General features: G+C 45.2%; 1 protein-coding gene across 34 annotated transcripts in view; it reads left to right on the forward strand.

Annotated features, from left to right (window-relative positions):
- Positions 1-19,269, forward strand: part of Bbs9 (Bardet-Biedl syndrome 9) — a 423,050-nt gene that overhangs the window by 328,338 nt on the left and 75,443 nt on the right. For all 34 annotated transcript variants that reach the window (XM_087561778.1, XM_087561774.1, XM_087561752.1 and 31 more), the window contains one exon: positions 13,958-14,140. In XM_087561778.1, coding sequence (XP_087417904.1) covers positions 13,958-14,140 — 183 coding nt within the window. The remainder of the gene's footprint in view (positions 1-13,957; positions 14,141-19,269) is intronic.

Raw genomic sequence — 19,269 nt, forward strand, 5'->3', positions numbered from 1 at the left:
GTCCCTTGTAAATAAGTTGAACAGCCGGCTTTGGTTTGGAACGTATTAATGATGAATATTCAGACATGCTAACTCCTGGTATCTTCCTACTTTTCTACTGTGTCTGATGGTTTATTAATGTTTAGCCCCACATTACAATAATTGGCTTTCACAATAACCATGAGGCAAGTTAGTGTTACTTTGTCACTTTTTGCATTAGAAGATGAGAAGACTTTTCCTGAAAATCAGATTTGACATAAGGTGAGATGTCAGAGCTTGGATTCACGTCAAAGTCTGCGATCTGCACACCACATTGAGTGAGTTCTAGGCAGCTGTTGGCTGCTGGAGAAGGGATTTGCACCAATTCTCTCTCCTCATCATCCATGTTCTCCTTTTGGATCTCCTCATTCCAGTGGCTTTGGTGAGAGCAGCCAGGAGGGGTCTCTGCCTTTACTAAACCTTGTTGTGCTCAACATTTGCTGTCTGGCCTGAGAGGTAGGATAGCATCGGCTTGTCACAGCCCAGGGTCATGAACATCAAGAGTAAGAGATGTGGGAGACCGTAAGCTATATGTGAAAGTGCACAAATTTGGGCTTTTATAGTAAAGACAAGTATGGTGTAGAGAAACGGGGCTACAACTCAGAGGAGTCCACAATGCTGTTTTACTGAGCAACTGTCCATCAGCTGCAAGTTTCCGCCCCAATCCAGCCTCCTGTCCCACCTTTCATGTCAGCCCCTCTGGACTGCATGTGTTTGCCTTTTCTCCGTGCCCTCTGATGTGCACACTGGAGACTGGGCGCTTTCCTGATTTCCTAGCTGTACCTTGTACGTGAGGAGTGACGTGTTTCCGTCCTTGGCATCACAGGAGCAAAAGCTTGGGCCTGGAATTTTAGTTTAACGCCTGCGTTTGGTTCTTTGCATTTTAGATTCCTTCCTCATGACCCGGATAAATGCTTTGTCTATTCAGTATTGTCACCAGCATGCTGGGGTCCCCAGGTTCTCTTGTTTGCAGTCAGAAGCGGATCAATAGCATACTGTAATTGATCACATGTAGAACTCACCGTAACACTGACTGCCTTAGGCAGTGGAGGGCCTGGGGACAGCCAGCCAGCTCCCCATCTCACTGCTGCTCCCCTCCATGGACTGTGGTAGTTGGCTAGGTTTCCAGGATTGGGCCTGAGTTTCCTCTTTTGAGTAGTCTTGAGTCCAATTACAGAGCTGTTGGTTACCACCAAGGCGTGCGCGCCACTGCTTCACCCTCAGGGCTACAGGCAACTTAGGAAATATTGAGAGTGAGGTAAATAGTCTTCCCAGGGAGGAGCACACCAATTTGTTATCCAAGTGTTCCCATTCAAGCGACATTCATCATATGGGCTGAGCAGGCCACATTATTAACTTGGGACTACGTACATACCTGCTTACATACATACATATGTATGTAACAATAGCTAACCACAACAACAACAACAATAAAAACCAACCATGAATTTGAAAGAACAAGGAGGTGTGCATGGATGGTTCACAGAGATTAAAAGGAAGGGGAATATCATGCAATTATAATCTCAAGAATAAAAATAATTAAAATATTAACTTAAAAATATTTCTGGGGACTGGAGAGACGGCACAGCAGCTAAGTGCATGTGATACTTCTCCAGAGGATGCAACTTTCTACTCTAGCACCCACTTCAGGAAGCTCATTAACTGCCTGTAACTTCAGTGCCAGGGGATCCAATGCCTTCTTTAGGTATCCGCGGAAATGGCGCGCGCACACACACACACACACACACACACACACACACACACACACGAGAGAGAGAGAGAGAGAGAGACTCACAAACATACAAAATAAATTAATAAATAAAATCTTTAAAACTCACATATTTTGGCCTTTATTAGAAATTTGCATAGTTGCCTGCTATCTTTTGTTTTGACTGGGTCAAAATTCATTTAGAAGAAGAGAGTACTTAAAAATCTCCTTGTAACAATGAAACATGGCACTGTCCAGTGGATGCTTCCCGCATCTGCAGCAGTTTCAGCTGTCCTTTCAGCCTCGCTTCTCCCTAAGATCTGTTAGCAACACTGGGTAATGCTCGATTGCTATTTATTGAAGCTACTGAGAGTGTGTGTGAGTGCAAGTGTGTATGCTTATGTGAGTGTGTGTGCCAGTGTGTATGTGAGTATGTATACACCTGCATGAGTGCATGTATGTGTGCTTATGAGTATGTATGTGTGTGCATGTGTGTATTTATGTGTGTGTTATGTGTCTGTGTGTGAGAATGTGTGAGTGCATGCATATGAATACATATGTGAGTGCACATATGTATGTGTGTGCATGGGTGAGTGCATGTATGTATGTGAGAGTATATGTGCTTTTGAGTATGTATGTGTGTGCATGTGTGTATATGTGAATGTGTGTTTGTTTGCATGTGTAGGTGTGTGTATCTGTGCAGGTGCACATAAGATATCCTCCCCTTAGGTAAATCAATCTTAGTAAGAGAAATACATTTTTTAGAATACATTATTTTACCTTTTGAAAAAAAAACCCAAGAAAGTAGCATTAGTTTAAAAATCAGTAAAGCTTTTTGCCAAAATGGACTTGCTAGCTCCAGGAAGTTTTGCTGAAGTAGTTTGAACAAAGAATATGCTGTCGGCCAGCTGGATGTTGAAGCAAGGTGTGGTTGCGAAGATTCTCACACCATGAAGTCCTAACGTTCATCACTGCAGATCCATGGACACAGTTTTGTTGTGGAGTTCCTGTGAGGGAACACATTCTGGCACGGTGGGAGGGGTGGGGTAGTGAAACCTCGTTTCAGGCGAGAGAGCCCACAGCAGGCAGCCAGGGAGTGTACTCAGAGCAGCCATCTTCTGGGAAACTGGGCGAAGAGCTTGACATCTTAACACTAAACAAAGTCCCAAAGAAAGATGGGTGTGATCATTGTAGCTGAGCTCCAAGGCCCAGCATGGATTCTCTTCACTTTGGACACCATCTGACTTTGTTTTACAAATTAGACCCCTGGGCCTTCCTCCCTGTGCCCTGTACCACCTCTGCTTCTGAAAGGACTCTGCCGCAGACACCCAGCAAGCCACCCTCTGATGTGTTAGGTGAGAGCTAGTTCTGCTTAGCTGGACAGATGTTTCAGGAGCAGGCTGTGCCTTAGGCTTCACTGGTGTTCTAGGGACACAATGTTCACAGATGAGCAGTCTCTGCGCTCGCCGAGTGGGCGGCATTGCCTGCATGGTTCTGAGTGCGCAGGCACAATACAGGAGGGGTATGGGTGTGCAGGAGAGTGGATAGTATGCTGGATGTTGGTAAGTAATGCCTATTTTATATTAAAATCTATCCCAGCATAAGACACTGAGGTCAAAGTTATGAAAAGAAGCGATAGGCAAATGGAAGGCGTTACTGTCTTCAGGCATGTGCTCGCTCTGTGTCACTCGCTTTCATGAACATTGCGTAGGCTGAATTTGTGGCCGTGCAACACTAAAGGCTAAGATCATGGCAATCATGTTGGGCTTTGCTGCGTGCCTACTGTGTGCTAGGCACTGTGACTGAGAAGCCCGTGACAAAGCCTCTTGTTACAGAGAAGAAAACGAAGGCAAACAGAGATCACGGAGCTCTTAGGGCTAAAGGGCAAGGGCCTGGATTTGGTTTCTTGTCTGGGATAGTTTAGTTTAGTTTAGTGTTTGATTGCCTGATCAATGCCGGGGTTATAGACCCAAATGGCTGAAAGGCCTCCATATAGCACAGAGGAGGACGAAAGTCAGAGAGCAATGTGTAGGACACAAAAGCAGTTGTGCACCCCAGTGTTGGTTTGTTTAAAAGAGAGACATGCAAAGGATTCTGGACTCTTCGTCCCCACGCAATCAGTCGGTGAGGGGAGTTCATTTGTAGAATCTGCCTCTTGACGCTGGTAATAATTTATGTAGAATTTACTACATCTTAAAAATATAGATTGCTCCCCCCCATGTCTGTGTGTGTGTGTGTCTGTCTGTCTGTCTGTCCGTCTGTCTGCGTCTCTGTCTGTATCCATAGGATACAGCATGGTGTTATGAAAAGGACTTCTGCCTTATGGGTTTGGGGTGGACCTGATTTGCATCTTTGCCTTGACATATGGTTTTGACCAAGTTGGCTAACCTTTCTGAATCTTATTTTCTTCATTAGTCATAAACAATAACTTTCTAGAAAGGTTGTTAAAAAGATTCAGATATAATCTCTATTGAATTCTCAAGCCTATGTCTGGCACATGGTACGTATAGTAAGTGGCTCTGTTTTAATAGTACATTTATTCAGTTTTTATTAGCTTGATAAAGCTTAGCAAGTCCTGTACACCACCCCCAGTTTCACAGACTTAATGCTGTATATACCTTTGGCAATCTACATAATGTGTAACTCTTAAGTTATTTGTGTAAGTAATGCTAACATCACAATGAACATCAAGAAACTTCTTGAAAGGCAATACCTACGATTATTTAAACTCAAGACTTTGACCCACCCCACAAGTGGATTACTGGATTAATATTTCCTGATCATGGAAAGGAAAGTATGGGCATATTTGTCAGTGGGCCAGACCTAGTCTGGTATTTATAATTATAATTATAAAACTTCTAATATCACCCATCAAAACACATTTCTGATTGTCATTTTGGTACTTCGGAGTCTCCAGTGTTGACTGAGATACCAACTCCCTGAATGTCAGTGTTCACGGCCTCCTGCTCTGACTCTAGGCTCCGCTTCTGATAGGAATCAAAAGTGTTTTAGTATAAGATCACGGACTCTAGACCAGACGTCCCAACAAGGGCGATTTTGTTCCAAGGACATTGACTGTCGGCAACGTCTGGAGATACTCTTGGTTGTTAGAGCTAATGGTAGGAGATGTTACTGGCACCTAGAGTGTCGAGCACAAGACGCCGTGTACTTCCTGCAGTTGCAGAGGCCGTCCAACGGTGAGGACTTCCCTGAGCTCTCCACCCTCAGAGCAGTGAGCAGTGAAGATTTGGGCGAATCTGTGTAAGAGGTGCATGTGGTGGTGTAGATATTGTCGATCCTGGTTATTTACAGAAACAGTCAGCCTAATCAATCACGCAGCCCACAGACGTTTTTAAGATGTGACAGACTCGATCTTGTTCATCTGGAAGGCAAGCTTGCCCGGAGCAGTGCTGCCTGGTGCATTCTCGTGTTATGGAGTCATTGGAAGTTCTCATTTATTTTAGAATATCAACTGCTCATGAAAGTCTTGCCACATGTGAGATATGGGGGTGGGTAAAGCTAGTAACAAGGCAGCCTCTGGCCTGGAAGCATTTAGAGTAGAAACTGAGTGCAGAGCGTCTCCAACAAGGCCTCTTCCAGGTCTAGTGTCCCAGCAGCCATGCCTGTAGGCATGCTCTTCTTTACCCTTCCTGCTACATGAACCCTGGCAGTCCCACTTGTTGCCTTGCGTTATTCTGTGGACATATCCTGTGTACACATGTATGTCATGTTGTTGTATATACATATCCCATGTACAGAAACATTCTTTCCATGTACTCTAGTTGTAAGCTTGTTCTACCAGGCAGTAAGGGTATGAATAATATCTTTTGCTTTAAAAAGCAAAATCATAAAAACCACAAGTGTTTAGAAGAACTAGACCCTCTTCGCAGACTTATTTTTGCCTATTTACACGTGAGTATGTATGTTTGCATGTACATGCATGTGTGCATATGTGTACATGTATGTAAATGTTACTTCACCTCAGGAAGTCTGAGGAAATGGTCAATATCATCACCGACACAGTGGGGTCCCCAGGTTCTCCCAGAAGCGGATCAATAGCGTACTGTAATTGATCACATGTAGAACTCATCGTAACACTGACTGCCTTAGGTAGAGGGGAGCCTGGGGACAGCCAGCCAGCCAGCTCCCCATCTCACTGCTGCTCCCCTCCATGGACTGCGGTACTCCATGCTGCGTGGGTGGCTTCCTACTCACAGACATGTCTGTCTAGAAGACTGTTGCCCAAGGCATTCTAAACTTAGAAGCTATTCAGACCCTGTGGATGTTGTTTTTGGAGAGAGATAACTGTGGCATTCTCCAGGGCTTGTAAATGAGCTCTTGCATTGCCAACCACAGATTCCTGCTTCACTAAGCAATGTGTTCAGTGACAGAGCATGGCCCAGAAAATATTCATTTGTCTTTTTACAACCTGATTCCGTTAATTATTATTGTTTTTTTAAATTTGGGTTTCACTTGGCTGTAGGTAGATCATTTTATAGAAAGAGGTAAAACTTAGACCAGCCATCAGGGGTGCGGAGAGGTACGGAGGTAAAAATCGTAATCAGGCCTGAGATCAGTTGTATTTTTAGCTTTATATGAGACAGGCATTGGAGTCAGTTTCCTTTCAGCTGATGAAGTTACATGTCTACTTGGTGAATAAGCTGTGCAGAAATAGCAGAATTATTCTCTGTGTCACTTATAAGTTATTTGCCTCTCTCCTTTTAACATTTTTATGAATCAATGGTATACATTCGAAATGCCTCAGCTAACAGCTATGTCCCCACAGTGGTTACCTTTACATTCTTCTGGGCAGTACACTGAAAAGGAAAAGGAGGGGGTTCTTAAGTATAATGAAGTTTCTCAGGAGTCATTTGTTTTCTAAAACGAGTTCTATGTGAATTTTCCAGGCACTTGGCAGGAACAGATTAGTGTCAGGGAAATTCTAGGCAAAAGCACCTTGATTTCCAGGGTCACGGCCGTCATGCCCTGCTGCTCCTAAGCAGCAAGGCCCAGGTTGTTTCTTTATCATGTTATGGACATAGAATGCGTGAGTCAAGCTTTTAATGAGACATACGCATCGATTTCCGCTCTTACTAGCCCTGCCAGTGGTCACGATGGAAATGTATTCTAATTCCAGGCTTGGAAATGAAAGTTCCACGGTGTATGCGAGCTGCAGGGCCTCCCAGTGAGAGCCACTGCAGAGCAGAATCCATTCTTCATCGTCTGTATGTAAACTAATGGGGCACTAAACATGGCTAAGAAGTAATGCTCTATGTGGTGGTGAGCACTCGGGAGGCGGAGGCTGATGGATTCCTGAGTTCAGTGCCAGCCTGGTCTACAAGGCGAGTTCCAGGACAGCCAGGGGTCTACAGAGAGAGACTGTCTCAAACAAACCACCACCAACAAGCAAAGTCGGATCCCTGCTATGCTTTCGTAATAAAACTCCCAGGGTTGGCTTTCGTCTGAGCATGAGTTCATAGAGGCCCTAGATTCAGGATGGGCTTACTGTACAAACCTGGGAAGCTCACCGTGCCTTCCTGACACCCATGATCTTTCTCGTTTCTTTTTGAATCTTTAAATAAGATTTTCCTTTTGCTGAGAGAACAATGCTTTTGGATATGAATTGCATCTTTACAGCCAAAGTAAACTTCATCCTCATTGGAAAGCTTTTGCCATGCCGCAGTCTGGACTGTGGGAATGCCATCTCAAATAATACTGAAAAGGGGAAGTGTGTGTGTGTGTGTGTGTGTGTGTGTGTGTGTGTGTGTGTGTGTACCCGCGGAGGCAGAACAGGATGTGGAATTCCCTGAAGTTAGAGATGGTTGTGAGCCATCTCGTTGTGGGCGTGGGCACTGAGAACTGAGCTCTGGTCCTCTGCAAGAGCAGCAAGGGCTCCTAGCAGCTGAGCCATCTCTCCAGCCCCTGTCTTCATGTTTTAATCGAAGTATAACAAAGTAAAACAAGGGATCCAGTACATCTGACTTTCAAAGCTTTCAGTAGTATGTTTGATTCTGTGTTTCATGACATTTTAATTTGAAATTTGGTGAAATTTAGCTACAAAATGAAGGCTATCCTAGTGAATGATCACAAAGGGCGGAGCATGGAAGAGTGGTGACCCCCTGTTCCCCTCACCTGGGAGAGGGGACTTCGTATTAGGAGATAAGTCCTCCCTTTTCAATGCTATCATTTGTCTAATAAAATAATCTGCCTGTTATACCTAGACTTTATGGGGAACATTAAGAAATAGTTAACAGAAGCCAAATTAACTAGAAATAAATAGAAGGGATGTTTGCTGGCTTTTACTGAGTCTTCATGTAGGTGAGTGAACTAACTCTGAGGGAGATGAAGGCTGCGCAGCCTGTAGTTGGCTCCACCCACACTCATACATGAGCCTATGGGCTCCACCCACACTCATACATGAGCCTGTAGTTGGCTCCACCCATACTCATACATGAGCCTATGGGCTCCACCCACACTCATACATGAGCCTGTAATTGGCTCCACCCACACTCATACATGAGCCTGTAATTGGCTCCACCCACACTCATACATGAGCCTGTAGTTGGCTCCACCCACACTCATACATGAGCCTATGGGCTCCACCCACACTCATACATGAGCCTATGAGCTCCACCCACACTCATACATGAGCCTATGGGCTCCACAGTCACAGGACCATCCTGACATTCTGGATGTCACTAAGCAGTAGTGGATGAGCACTTCTCCTTTTCCTCTTCACAGCAGTGTGTCCAGACAGCTGACAAGAACCAACTTGTTTTGGTTCCTGGTTTAAAGAAAGTGGTCCATTGCTGGGGAGGGGAGTGGAGGACAGGCCCCTGGGCGGAGAGGGCCTGTCTGCTTGGTTCCCAGACTCCATGCGTGCCAGCATGGCCATCCACGGGGCCATGTTGATCTCCATTGACTTAACATGTTCATCCACGTTGGTCCATTACTAGAATAGATAGATCTACCCCAAACCATATTGCATATTGAAGTCCAGCCAAGCTGAGAGGTACCGCTGGGGCACCAGATGGCTATTGTTGTATGTCCTGCCTCTGATGAGGCCAGGGTGCAGGTAGGCAGGCACAGGCAGTGTTCTGTGGTGAGATTCCTGGCTCGGATATGCAGTGTGGCTCTGCTGTTTGTTGTTTGATCCCTTCTGTAGTTCTTTCTCCTTATCTTTAACATGGTGCCTACCTCATAGGGTTGTTTCTGAGAATTAAATGGGCTAATCCCTGTAAAGATTTTAGCCTGTGTTTGGTTCCTAGAAAGCCTTCAGGGAAATGTTGACAATTGTCACATACATGAGTTTGTTTAGACTATGGAAAACACCGTAACTTGTGATTTATAGAAAAACATGTTTAGACTACTAAAAACACTGTAACTCGAGATTTATAGGAAAACAGAAGAGCCATCATTTTCTGAAAAGTAGCTTCACCAAAGGGGAAGGCCAGAAAAATTACTCTTTAGTGTAGCGTTCCTGTCTCTGAGCTACACAGAGTGTACCATTCCCTTTGTTGAGAGAAAACGAGTAACCTGAGATTTAGCTCAGTGGTAGAGCCCTTGCCTAGGAAGCGCAAGGCCCTGGGTTCAGTCCCCAGCTCGGGAAAAAAAGAACCAAAAAAAAAAAAAAAAAAAAAAAAGAGAGAGAGAGAGAAAACGAGAGTGGTGAGGTCGAGTTCGTACACATTCATTATGAACTTGCTGCCGTTCTGATGTGACTTTGGGCAGTGCTGGCCCACTTCAGGAAGAAAGCCACCTTCTTCAGCCATCTTGGGGTGAAAGCCCCAAAGATGTAAGGTGTAGGTTCCACACAGGCCCTGCCCGTGATGGGTGTGACGTCTGAGCAGCACTCACATTCCATTATAAAGCAGGACCCGTTGCTGGTGCTGTGGGGTCACCTGTGGATACACGTGTCTCTGTGCAGAGGGCACTCGCTGAGAAGGCAGCAAACCGCTGAAGCGCTGGCAGCTCTCTGCCCCTGCTCACTGACCTGGCCTGTGTGCACAGATGGCTCTAAGCCTTTAACCCTTCACTGGGAAATGGAGACAGGGTGGGGTGGGGTGGGTGGGGGCCGTCCGCAGGTTCTGTCTCAGAGGACAGAATGATGGATGCTAACAGCTCTGAGCACGCCGCCTGGATCACAGTCAGTCTCCACAGCAGCACAGTAGGACTCTGTGCCACACACGAGATGTGGAAGCCGATTGGGCCAGCTTAGGTGGAGAAATTGGACATGTCCGTGTTCACATAGCATGATTCATGTCTACTCCGTTGTTGCGGCTGCTGCTTTCCTGTAACCAATTTTAGAGCCTGTCTTGGCAGCTGGAAGTGTTTGGGATTAATTTCACACTCGCTTTATGAGTCGAGTGCTTTCCTGCAGCTCCCTGGGCCTCTGCCTTGTTACTCTGGCATCAACTGATATGGCCATCAGACAGAGATGTCCTTTGGGGTCTCTGTTTTATTTGGAAACCATCAATTTGCAAAAGCAAAACAAAAGCCATCAGCACATTGTGCTTGAAGTTGTTAGCATTTATTGTTTCCTATAGGCCTCCCTTCTGTAGTTCTGTTGAACACTAGGGAACACACAGCTTGCTCAGACAGTCATGAGCCTGGAAAAAAATCTCTCTCCCTCAAATGTTAATTCCTAGCATTTGGTTGGCTTCACTTCTCAGTTCCAGGTGATCTGGGAGATCTTCTGGGCCTTGGTCATTCAGATCTGAACCTTGATGGGCCTAGTTTTTCCAACTCTTTTTAATATGCTAATTCTGTTTAATTCATCTGGCTCTCCTGGAGAACAAAGTAAACTTGGCTGTTACATGCAAAACTAAATTGAGAACATGGAGATCTGTTTAGTATTTCATGCTGGCCAGTAGGTCAGGAAGATTTTCCTTGGGGGTAATTTACATAAGGAATTGTTTATTCCATTTCTTTCCAGTTTCTGTGAACATTTGGGGATAAGGGACCATTTCCACCATGACAGGAATCCATCCAGGGAGACTGAAAGGCTGAGAGACAGTGCTTCTCCCAGACTGATGTATCTTGAGCCTTGTTCTGGGAAGATGCTGGGACTTGGGCCGCCGTCACACTACGTCACTCTTTCACTACGGCTGGGCTGAACAAGTTGAGTGGCTCCGTGAACTGGCGTGTTGCTGCCCTTGGTGAGACTTTCCCCTTGGTTGCGAGGAACATGCATCGACGCTTCACCAGTGTCCCAGTGAGGGCCACGGCGTTTGTTCTGCCTGCTTTATTGTGCTTTATGGACGAACACAGATATCCAGAATACTTGGTGCTTTCAGAGTCAAGTGCCCGCCCACCACCTGAGCGTTCCCCAAGAGCAGCCTCTCAGTTTGTTGGCATTCTGTTCTCCTCTTTAAAGGCCTCCTCCTCACTCCCAGTGTGTTGGGAGGCCTCCCTTCTCGGTGGTGTGCAGAGAAGTCATTAACATAATTCCAGTAGCAGATTTCAAGCTGTTGATGTGAGGTCTCTGAGTATGGAGTTGGAAGTCGGAAGAAATGGGCGGTAGGCCATACTGCGAAGCATCAACCAAAGTCAGATAAACTAAGTAAAGATTTCCACAAGGCCTACATACCAGCAGCAAATAATGAATTTTGAGTATTTATTAATCCTTTTTTGGGTAATTTATTTTAAGTCCTGTAATTCTTAGCAATGGCCATATGAAATGACTGGCTTACAAAATTCCTGAGAATTGAGCAATTGGATCCTTCTCTTGATCTGGGAGGGGCTCACTGATCCAGCTCCAGTGTGCTTCCCTTCACACGCCCCTCCTCCCTGGAGCCTTCCAGCGGGAGTTAGGCTGCTCTGAACCTACAGTGTGAGATGGGCGGCACCACTGCTCCGTTCTGCTCCTTTCCTCACTGGAGAGGGCCATCTCACTGGCCAGTGCAAAATGGAAATGGCTGGGCCTCTTCACGCAGACAAGGAGAAGGGGTCTGTCGTCAGTGGCCTGCCTTCCACAATTTCTGACGCAATTGTTTTCTGTTTTATATCTTTTAAGTAGGAAAAAAAATTAGAAGTTTAGATTAATGTCAGTTTTACTAAGCAATTTTTATATGGTCAAGGTCAATTTTAAATGCAAGTCTAAAAGCATTTCACATACTTAGCTATTCCTATCTCCTCTGTCCTTGTTCCGTTTTCCTGATGACTTCAGGGACCTTTCTAAGTAAGCATGGCCGCAGTCTTCTCCTCTGTACAAGAGAAATGATGTCAAGTGGGTACAAGTGACTGACGCACGGCACTGATCGCACGACACTAGGCAGACTCCATAGCCCATCATTTCTGCCTGGAATCAGGGATCGTCTTTAACAGTCACGCTACTAACGCGCTCCTTTGTGGTCTACAGTCAATATTGGCCTCCCTCACCCTATTTTTCTTCTTTAGTATGAGCTCTTTGAAGGTAGAGAGATTAGATCTGTCAGTCGTGATTTCCCTACAGTGCGCTCTGCAGATTTCTTGCATTTACCTGGTACTCAGTGGGTGTTTATGACCTTGCTCTTTCTATAAGTTCAATGTTTGCCAGTGAGTACCTCTTTGCAGTGTCATAGCTCCACAATGATGACTAATTGTTAACATTCACAGCCAGGCAGAGAGTGTAAGCTCAGACTTTAACAGGAGTCAGTTTGTGATCATGGTAAGGGTGCATATGATTTCATGTGTTACAATTTATGCAACCTTGCCCCTCCCACCCCTTCTAGGGGATGTCTTAAAGTAATGGGAAAGGGATGAGCTCCAGCCCCATTTGAGTAAGAGAGGCCCCAGGGTTATTAACTCTGGTCCACTGTAATTGGTCCCTTGCTAGCTTCTTTTACACTTTCTTTTCTGCACAATTAAGACATTATTATAGGAATGCTTCTTCCCGCTAATAGGTTCTGTATGTATGCTTTCTTTCAAACGATTATGAGATCCTGTGGGCTACAAGCTCCCATCTACTTCTTAGAATGCTGGTGGAAGGCACAGTCCTCGGCACACAGGAGGGCGTGATTTTATGAGATACTGGCCTTGGTTCAGATACTGGCTCCCTGGAGAGCTGACTGTAATTGGCTTCTGCGACTCCTTTAAGGTGTTGATCACATGGCAGAGAATCCTGATGTGAACAGCATGTTCAGGCAAAGATCAGCTGTGCTGTCTTTCTCTCCCTCACATCTAGTTTCCGGTGTCTCTCAAGACACTCTGGTCACTCTCCCCGTGGAGCCCCTTTCCCTCCATGGAATTTGAGAGACCACACAGCTGTAGACTCTACTTGTTTGAATGATGATGCTTTAACAAGCCCTTGGGGCCAGTGTCAATAAGCCATGAAGTATCACTGAGCGGAGGACTGCCTGAACCAGACTTCTGAATCTCATCTGAGTCCTCAAGCTGGCAGGCATTTGAGAAGGAGCTTACTGCTCAGCCCGGGCTCTTCCGGTCCTGGGGACTATAGACGCCATGAGTCTCCCGGGCAGCCAGTTCATTACTTTTAATGAGCACAGAATTTACCAAGACATTAAAATAAAATAGAATCGAGCACCGATGGGCAGACTTGGACATCCCACCCAATTGTTGCTTCAGTTCCTTTTTCCACAAGACTTTTCAAGAGCAGTTTTTAGGGCAGATTGTATTCACTCCTGCCAATTTTTATCCTAAGTAGATTTGGCATTGCAAACCTAACACACCCTGAGCTGCTTTTTAATGCCCTGTGGGTTGGTGGCTAACAGTTGTGTTAAAAATGACAATTTTCAACTCATCAGATGTTTGAATCTTGTCTGGCTTTTTACAAACGTTAACGGAGTATTGGACATCTTAGCCTCATGCATCTATAAAGACAAATTTAAAAGATACGAGTTATTTTCTGCAAACGTGACACTTTTTTAAAAAAACAACTAGTACAGTTACTTTGATTTTATTTTAATTGATCAGTCTCCATAGCTAATTACAAAAGACTGAAGTAGTTTTACTCTTGAGAGTACGCCTCTTCCTGTGGTAAAGCACACACTGAAGGTCGCCCTTACAGAGCCCATCTGTGGATATTCCCTTCTCTAGCCATGTGGATTCGGAATTACTGGGGGATTTTCCCAAAGAAGGAAGCTAGCAGAGGGCTCCGTTATTATCCAGCATAAGCTGTGTCTGTGGAAGAAGACAAAGCTGTTTGACAGAAAAACAGAAGCGTGCAAATGAAATCTCTGAGGGCTTGAGGACTGTGAAATCGTCCCTAACCAAAGTTTGTAATTTCTTCAGGTGATTGCTCTAGCAGATGCGGTCCAGGAAAACCAAGACAGGCTGTTGCAGTCATTCGCCGGCCTGAAGAGTGCCACCCATTTGCTGATCCTGTTAATCAGGCTGTGGCAGAGGCTGAGTGCTGACCAGACTGCTATTCTGGAAGCAGCATTTCTGCCACTACAGGAAGACACGCAGGAACTGGTAAGGACCCACAAGCCCCAGGGCCCTGCGACTGTGGACTGTGAGGCTTTTGGTTTGGGGGTGGTATCACATGGCTGTGATTTTTAAAGGCATCAAAAGAAGGCTTACGTTTTCACAAAAACTCTGTTTTCCTTTTCAAACCATAATAAAAGTGTCATATAATGGCACACACCCCCCCATGAGTGGTTTTAAAAATAGGTATATAGTCCATTTTTATGTGGTGCTCAGTCTGCTTTTATGTACTCTTCAATCTCCGAGAGGCAGGAGAGTAGTCATTTGACAGTCTTGAGTGATCGCAGTAGATCCGTCAGATTAGCTAACCCTCCCAGGCTGCCAGGGAAAACAGCTCAGTCATTTTAATTTGTTCGGTGTCCTTAAGTTTTAGTGTTACTTCAAAGGTTAGGGCACTGACATGGCTTTGCTGCGGATGACGGGAAGAGACGCTTACACTCACAGAGTTCTTTATACCGGTCACAGAGTCCTTAGAGGGGGCATTTCAGAATGAAAGGGAGAAAACGAGCATGCGAGGTTTCCAACCAGAGTCCATTAAAAAACCAAAAACACAGAAATTCCTTGAATCATAGATGATACAGGACCACGTGCCTCGTGGGTGCCCTTCTGTGTGGATTTATTTATGGAGAATCAATGGGCACCTTGGAAACCAGAGACACAAGCGTAGTCCTCATGGTGGTTGTTTGAGGGGAAACTGTTTCAAACCCAGTTTCACACCTAGATCTAAGGACGTGGTTATGAAAGTAACAGTACTGAGTGAGACTAATGCTTTTCTTTTTCAAGTGGTCAGTAGGTATTTCCCATTTACTCATAGATGTGGCCCTGGAGATAACTTAAGTACTGGTCCTATCCCCATTACAAATAACAAAACCTACATTTTCCTGTGGTCAAATGCTTTGCTAAGTAGAGCCCCGGGACTTTGACCCAGTCTGTCTGCTTAGAAAGTGTGTGTTTTTAGCCAGATACCTTATTTAAATGAACATGGTAATTGTCTTAGTTACCTTTCTGTGGCCCTGAAGAGACGCCATGACCAAGGCTTCTTAAGAAAGAAAATGCTCAGCTTGTGGCTCGTAGTTCCAGAGGGTTAGAGCCACAACCACCATAGATGGTTAGGAGTATGGCAGCAGACAGGCAGGCAGCAGGCAGCAGACAGGCAGGCAGCAGGCAGGAAGGCAGCAAGCAGGAGGCAGCAGGCAGGAAGGCAGGAGGCAGGCAGCAGGTAGGTAGTCAGGAGGCAGGAGGCAGCAGGCAGGCGGCAGGCAGGCAGCAGGCAGGAGGCAGCAGGCAGGAAGGCAGGCGGCAGGCAGGCAGGCAGCAGGCAGGAAGGCAGGCAGGAAGGCAGGCAGGCAGCAGGCAGCAGGCAGCAGGCAGCAGGCAGCAGGCAGCAGGCAGCAGGCAGCAGGCAGGCGGCAGGCAGGCAGGCAGGCAGGCAGGCAGGCAGGCAGGCAGGCAGGCAGGCAGGCGGGCCGGCCAATGAAGCAGTAGTTGAGAGGTCACATTTGATCCACAAGCACCAGGCAGAGAGCTACCTGGGCATGAAGTGGACAAAGCCCTCCTCTGGTGATACACCTCCTCCATCAAGGCCACACCTCCCAGTCCTTCCCAAACCTTCCCAACACCTGGGCACCAAGCATCCAAAAATGAGCCTTCAGGGGCCATTCTCATGAAACTACCACAGGAAAAAAAATCACAAGCTTTGTCAGCTGCATCAAAATTTTAAGACAAAAAAGCTTTATTTTGTGACCTAAAATATGAATAAATACACTGAAAAGCAGACTGCATATTTAGTGGCAAATGACATAAAGAGACCAGCAAAAATCTTTGTAAGTCCAACTGACCTTCAGTAGCAGAACCAGAGACACTTTTCTGCAAGAGGAGAAAGAGCACGGAGTGGGGTGGGGGTCGGACTGTTTATAAACTCGCTCTAGTAGGTAGAAAGCCTAGGTAGCCTCTGATTTTGGTTCTACCATTAAATGCCAATCACCATGGTCCTTAGCTGGCCTGAATCACTGTGTCTGTGTCCATAAAGAGCAAGTTAGTTCCTGCCCCCAGGGCTGTGAGAGGAGCTAAGGAGTCAGCCAAGTAAAGGACCGGAAGTTAGAAGTCATCCCTGGAACAGGTTTGCACCTCCTTCCAAATCACCTTCACGATAACTGTGTGTCTCTCAATCGTATTGGAGAGCAAGAATCTTGTCTCATGACTGCCAAAGCCCCAGTGCTTAGCCCGTATTTATTCAATGGAAGAGTTGAGTGTGAAGGTGGAGGAGAAGAAAGCAGGCAGCCCAGTGCACAGGCTAACATGAATCCCTTGTATAACAGGTAGGAGCATTAATGCTGCCGAGGCTGGCAAGAGGGCTCAGCAGGGAAGGACCATGGCCATGCAAGCTCGGCAACTGGGTTCTGTGCCTGGAAGCCAAGTAAAAGTGGACGGAGAGAACTGGGGTTACAGAGTTGTCTTCTGACCTCTGCATATGCACTGTGACACACCATCTCCCCACTCTCTCACATGAACACATGCACACATGCACTTGAGCACATATAAACACACACACATGCATGCATGCATGCAGGCAGACATACACACACACACGGACAGACACAAAAGTAATAAACTAAACATCTTTAATCCTCCCTCCTGAATCCTGTTTCATTGTCTGAAGGTTCTTTTTTTTTTTTTTCTGTCCATGTATACTCTTTTTTTTTTTTTTTTTAACTTGAGTATTTCTTATATACATTTCGAGGGTTATTTCCTTTCCCGGTTTCCGGGCAAACATCCCCCTCCCCCCTCCCCTTTTTTATGGGTGTTCCCCTCCCCATCCTCCCCCCCTTGTTGTCCTCCCCCCAACAATCTAGTTCACTGGGGGTTCAGTCTTAGCAGGACCCAGGGCTTCCCCTTCCACTGGTGCTCTTACTAGGATATTCATTGCTACCTGTGAGGTCAGAGTCCAGGGTCAGTCCTGTCTGAAGGTTCTTAATTCCTGTGTTTTGTGTTCAACAGCAGATCAGAAAATATTTATATTTATATATATATATATTGTCTTGACAAGAGAGAATTTATGTTAGCATAATGTTTATTATAGTTTGTTATGAGTCTTTGATTTTATTATTAGCTATTGTCAGCTTCTTTCTATGCCTATTTATAACTCAGGTGTATATGTATATGAAAATGTTTGTCTAGGGTTTAGCTCTATCTGAGGGTTCAGGTATACACTGCCAATCCAGTATATCAGGTTGAGGGAAATGTACTATCAACAGAGAGTTAATCTTTCTGCAATTTGTCTCAGCTCATCATTTTCTTATTTGATATTTCATGTCCTAAGTAAAGAACAATTAAAAATTGATTTTTGTTAGAAGGAATGAAACTTTCAGGTTTGAATATTTCATTTTCATGGCTCAGCTGGGTAGTGCAGAGTCCCACCATATAACACTTACCTGGAGGTCTCCACACAGCCTGGGAATTGTGAACCAGCATGGCAAAGCCACACAGTGCATGTGTATGTGTTAAAAGATGAAGAATAAGACACAAGCTGTCTCAACATCATAACTTACTACTGAACTTTATAATGTGCAACGCCACTCTGGTATTTTGTTTTTCTGTTTTTTGTTTGTTTTGTTTTATTTTAGCAGAGTTGGTTCTCTCCCTCCACTGTATTGGGTTTGGAATTGATCTTAGGTTGAATATGTTCACCATGGTGGGCTTGAAGAACAGAATCTCTTAGAAATACATGAGTGTGTTCACATGTGTGCCATACATGGAGACCAGAGTCCTGTAGAAATGGACGTGTGTGTTCACATGTGTGCCATGGAGACCAGAGTCCTGTAGAAATACATGAGTATGTCCATCATGTGTGCCATACATGGAGACCAGAGTCCTGTAGAAATACATGAGTGTGTTCACATGTGTGCCATACATGGAGACCAGAGTCCTGTAGAAATACATGAGTGTGTTCACATGTGTGTCATACATGGAGACCAGAGTCCTGTAGAAATACATGAGTGTGTTCACATGTGTGCCATACATGGAGACCAGAGTCCTGTAGAAATACATGAGTGTGTTCACATGTGTGCCATGGAGACCAGAGTCCTGTAGAAATGGACGTGTGTGTTCACAAGGTAGAAAGTTGAAAGGCTTAGTCCCTTGGAGACTCTCTACCTTGTATATATATATATATCCTCTATTCTCCAAAGAAGAAAAGTTTCTTCCAACTCTCTTCCTAATGTGGTAAGATTAGAAAGCGAATATACTTATGTCTGTTGGACATTAAATATTTGGAGATAGGATGAATATTTGGAAGAAGGATGAATACAGAGTCGTTTGGACACTTCTTGTGCTGTTCTCATCTTTAATTGGGCTGTAGTATTCACTTCGGAGCCATGATGTTGAGACAGTTTGTGTCTTAAAAGAAACATTTCTTCATCTTTTAACACATACACATGCACTGTGTGGCTTTGCCATGCTGGTTCACAATTCCCAGGCTATGTGGAGACCTCCAGGTAAGTGTTATATGGTGGGACTCTGCACTACCCAGCTGAGCCATGAAAATGAAATATTCAAACCTGAAATAACTTGCGAGGAGGGCGAGGCAGGAAAGAAAGGAGTCTCTTACCAGAATGTTGAAAATACACCTCATATTGAAGTTATTATGATACCACAAAAATCTGAATGCAATTTAGATGGTTTGGTTGCGGGTAGATGGCAGAGCACATGTGTGAGGGGGGAAAAAACCAGACATGTGGGCAGCATTTCCAGAAGACACTGGCAGCCTAAGGGCAGATGTCCCCACAAGTATTGACAGGTAGAAAGAAACGTTCAGAAGGTATTTCTGTTTCACACACATCTGTATAGATGAAATATATCAAGCAGGATTCAGTTGATAGAAAACTCCAGAATATTTTCTTCTTAATGATATCAGATTCACAAAGCAAACAATATTTAGAACCTTCTCATGCTAGTAGAGAGCAGTACCCTTTGAATGTCATCAGGGGGTCAGTCCTCACAGAGAGCAGTGCCCTTCACACGATGTCATCAGGGGTCAATGCTAGTCATCAGCATTTTGTTTGAAGCAGCACTGCATGTATAGCAGAACTCATGGTTGTTTTCTTTATCCTGTCTCTTTA

This window comes from Rattus norvegicus, chromosome 8, assembly GCF_021556685.1.
Source record: "Rattus norvegicus strain SHRSP/BbbUtx chromosome 8, alternate assembly SHRSP_T2T, whole genome shotgun sequence".
NCBI lineage: Eukaryota > Metazoa > Chordata > Mammalia > Rodentia > Muridae > Rattus > Rattus norvegicus.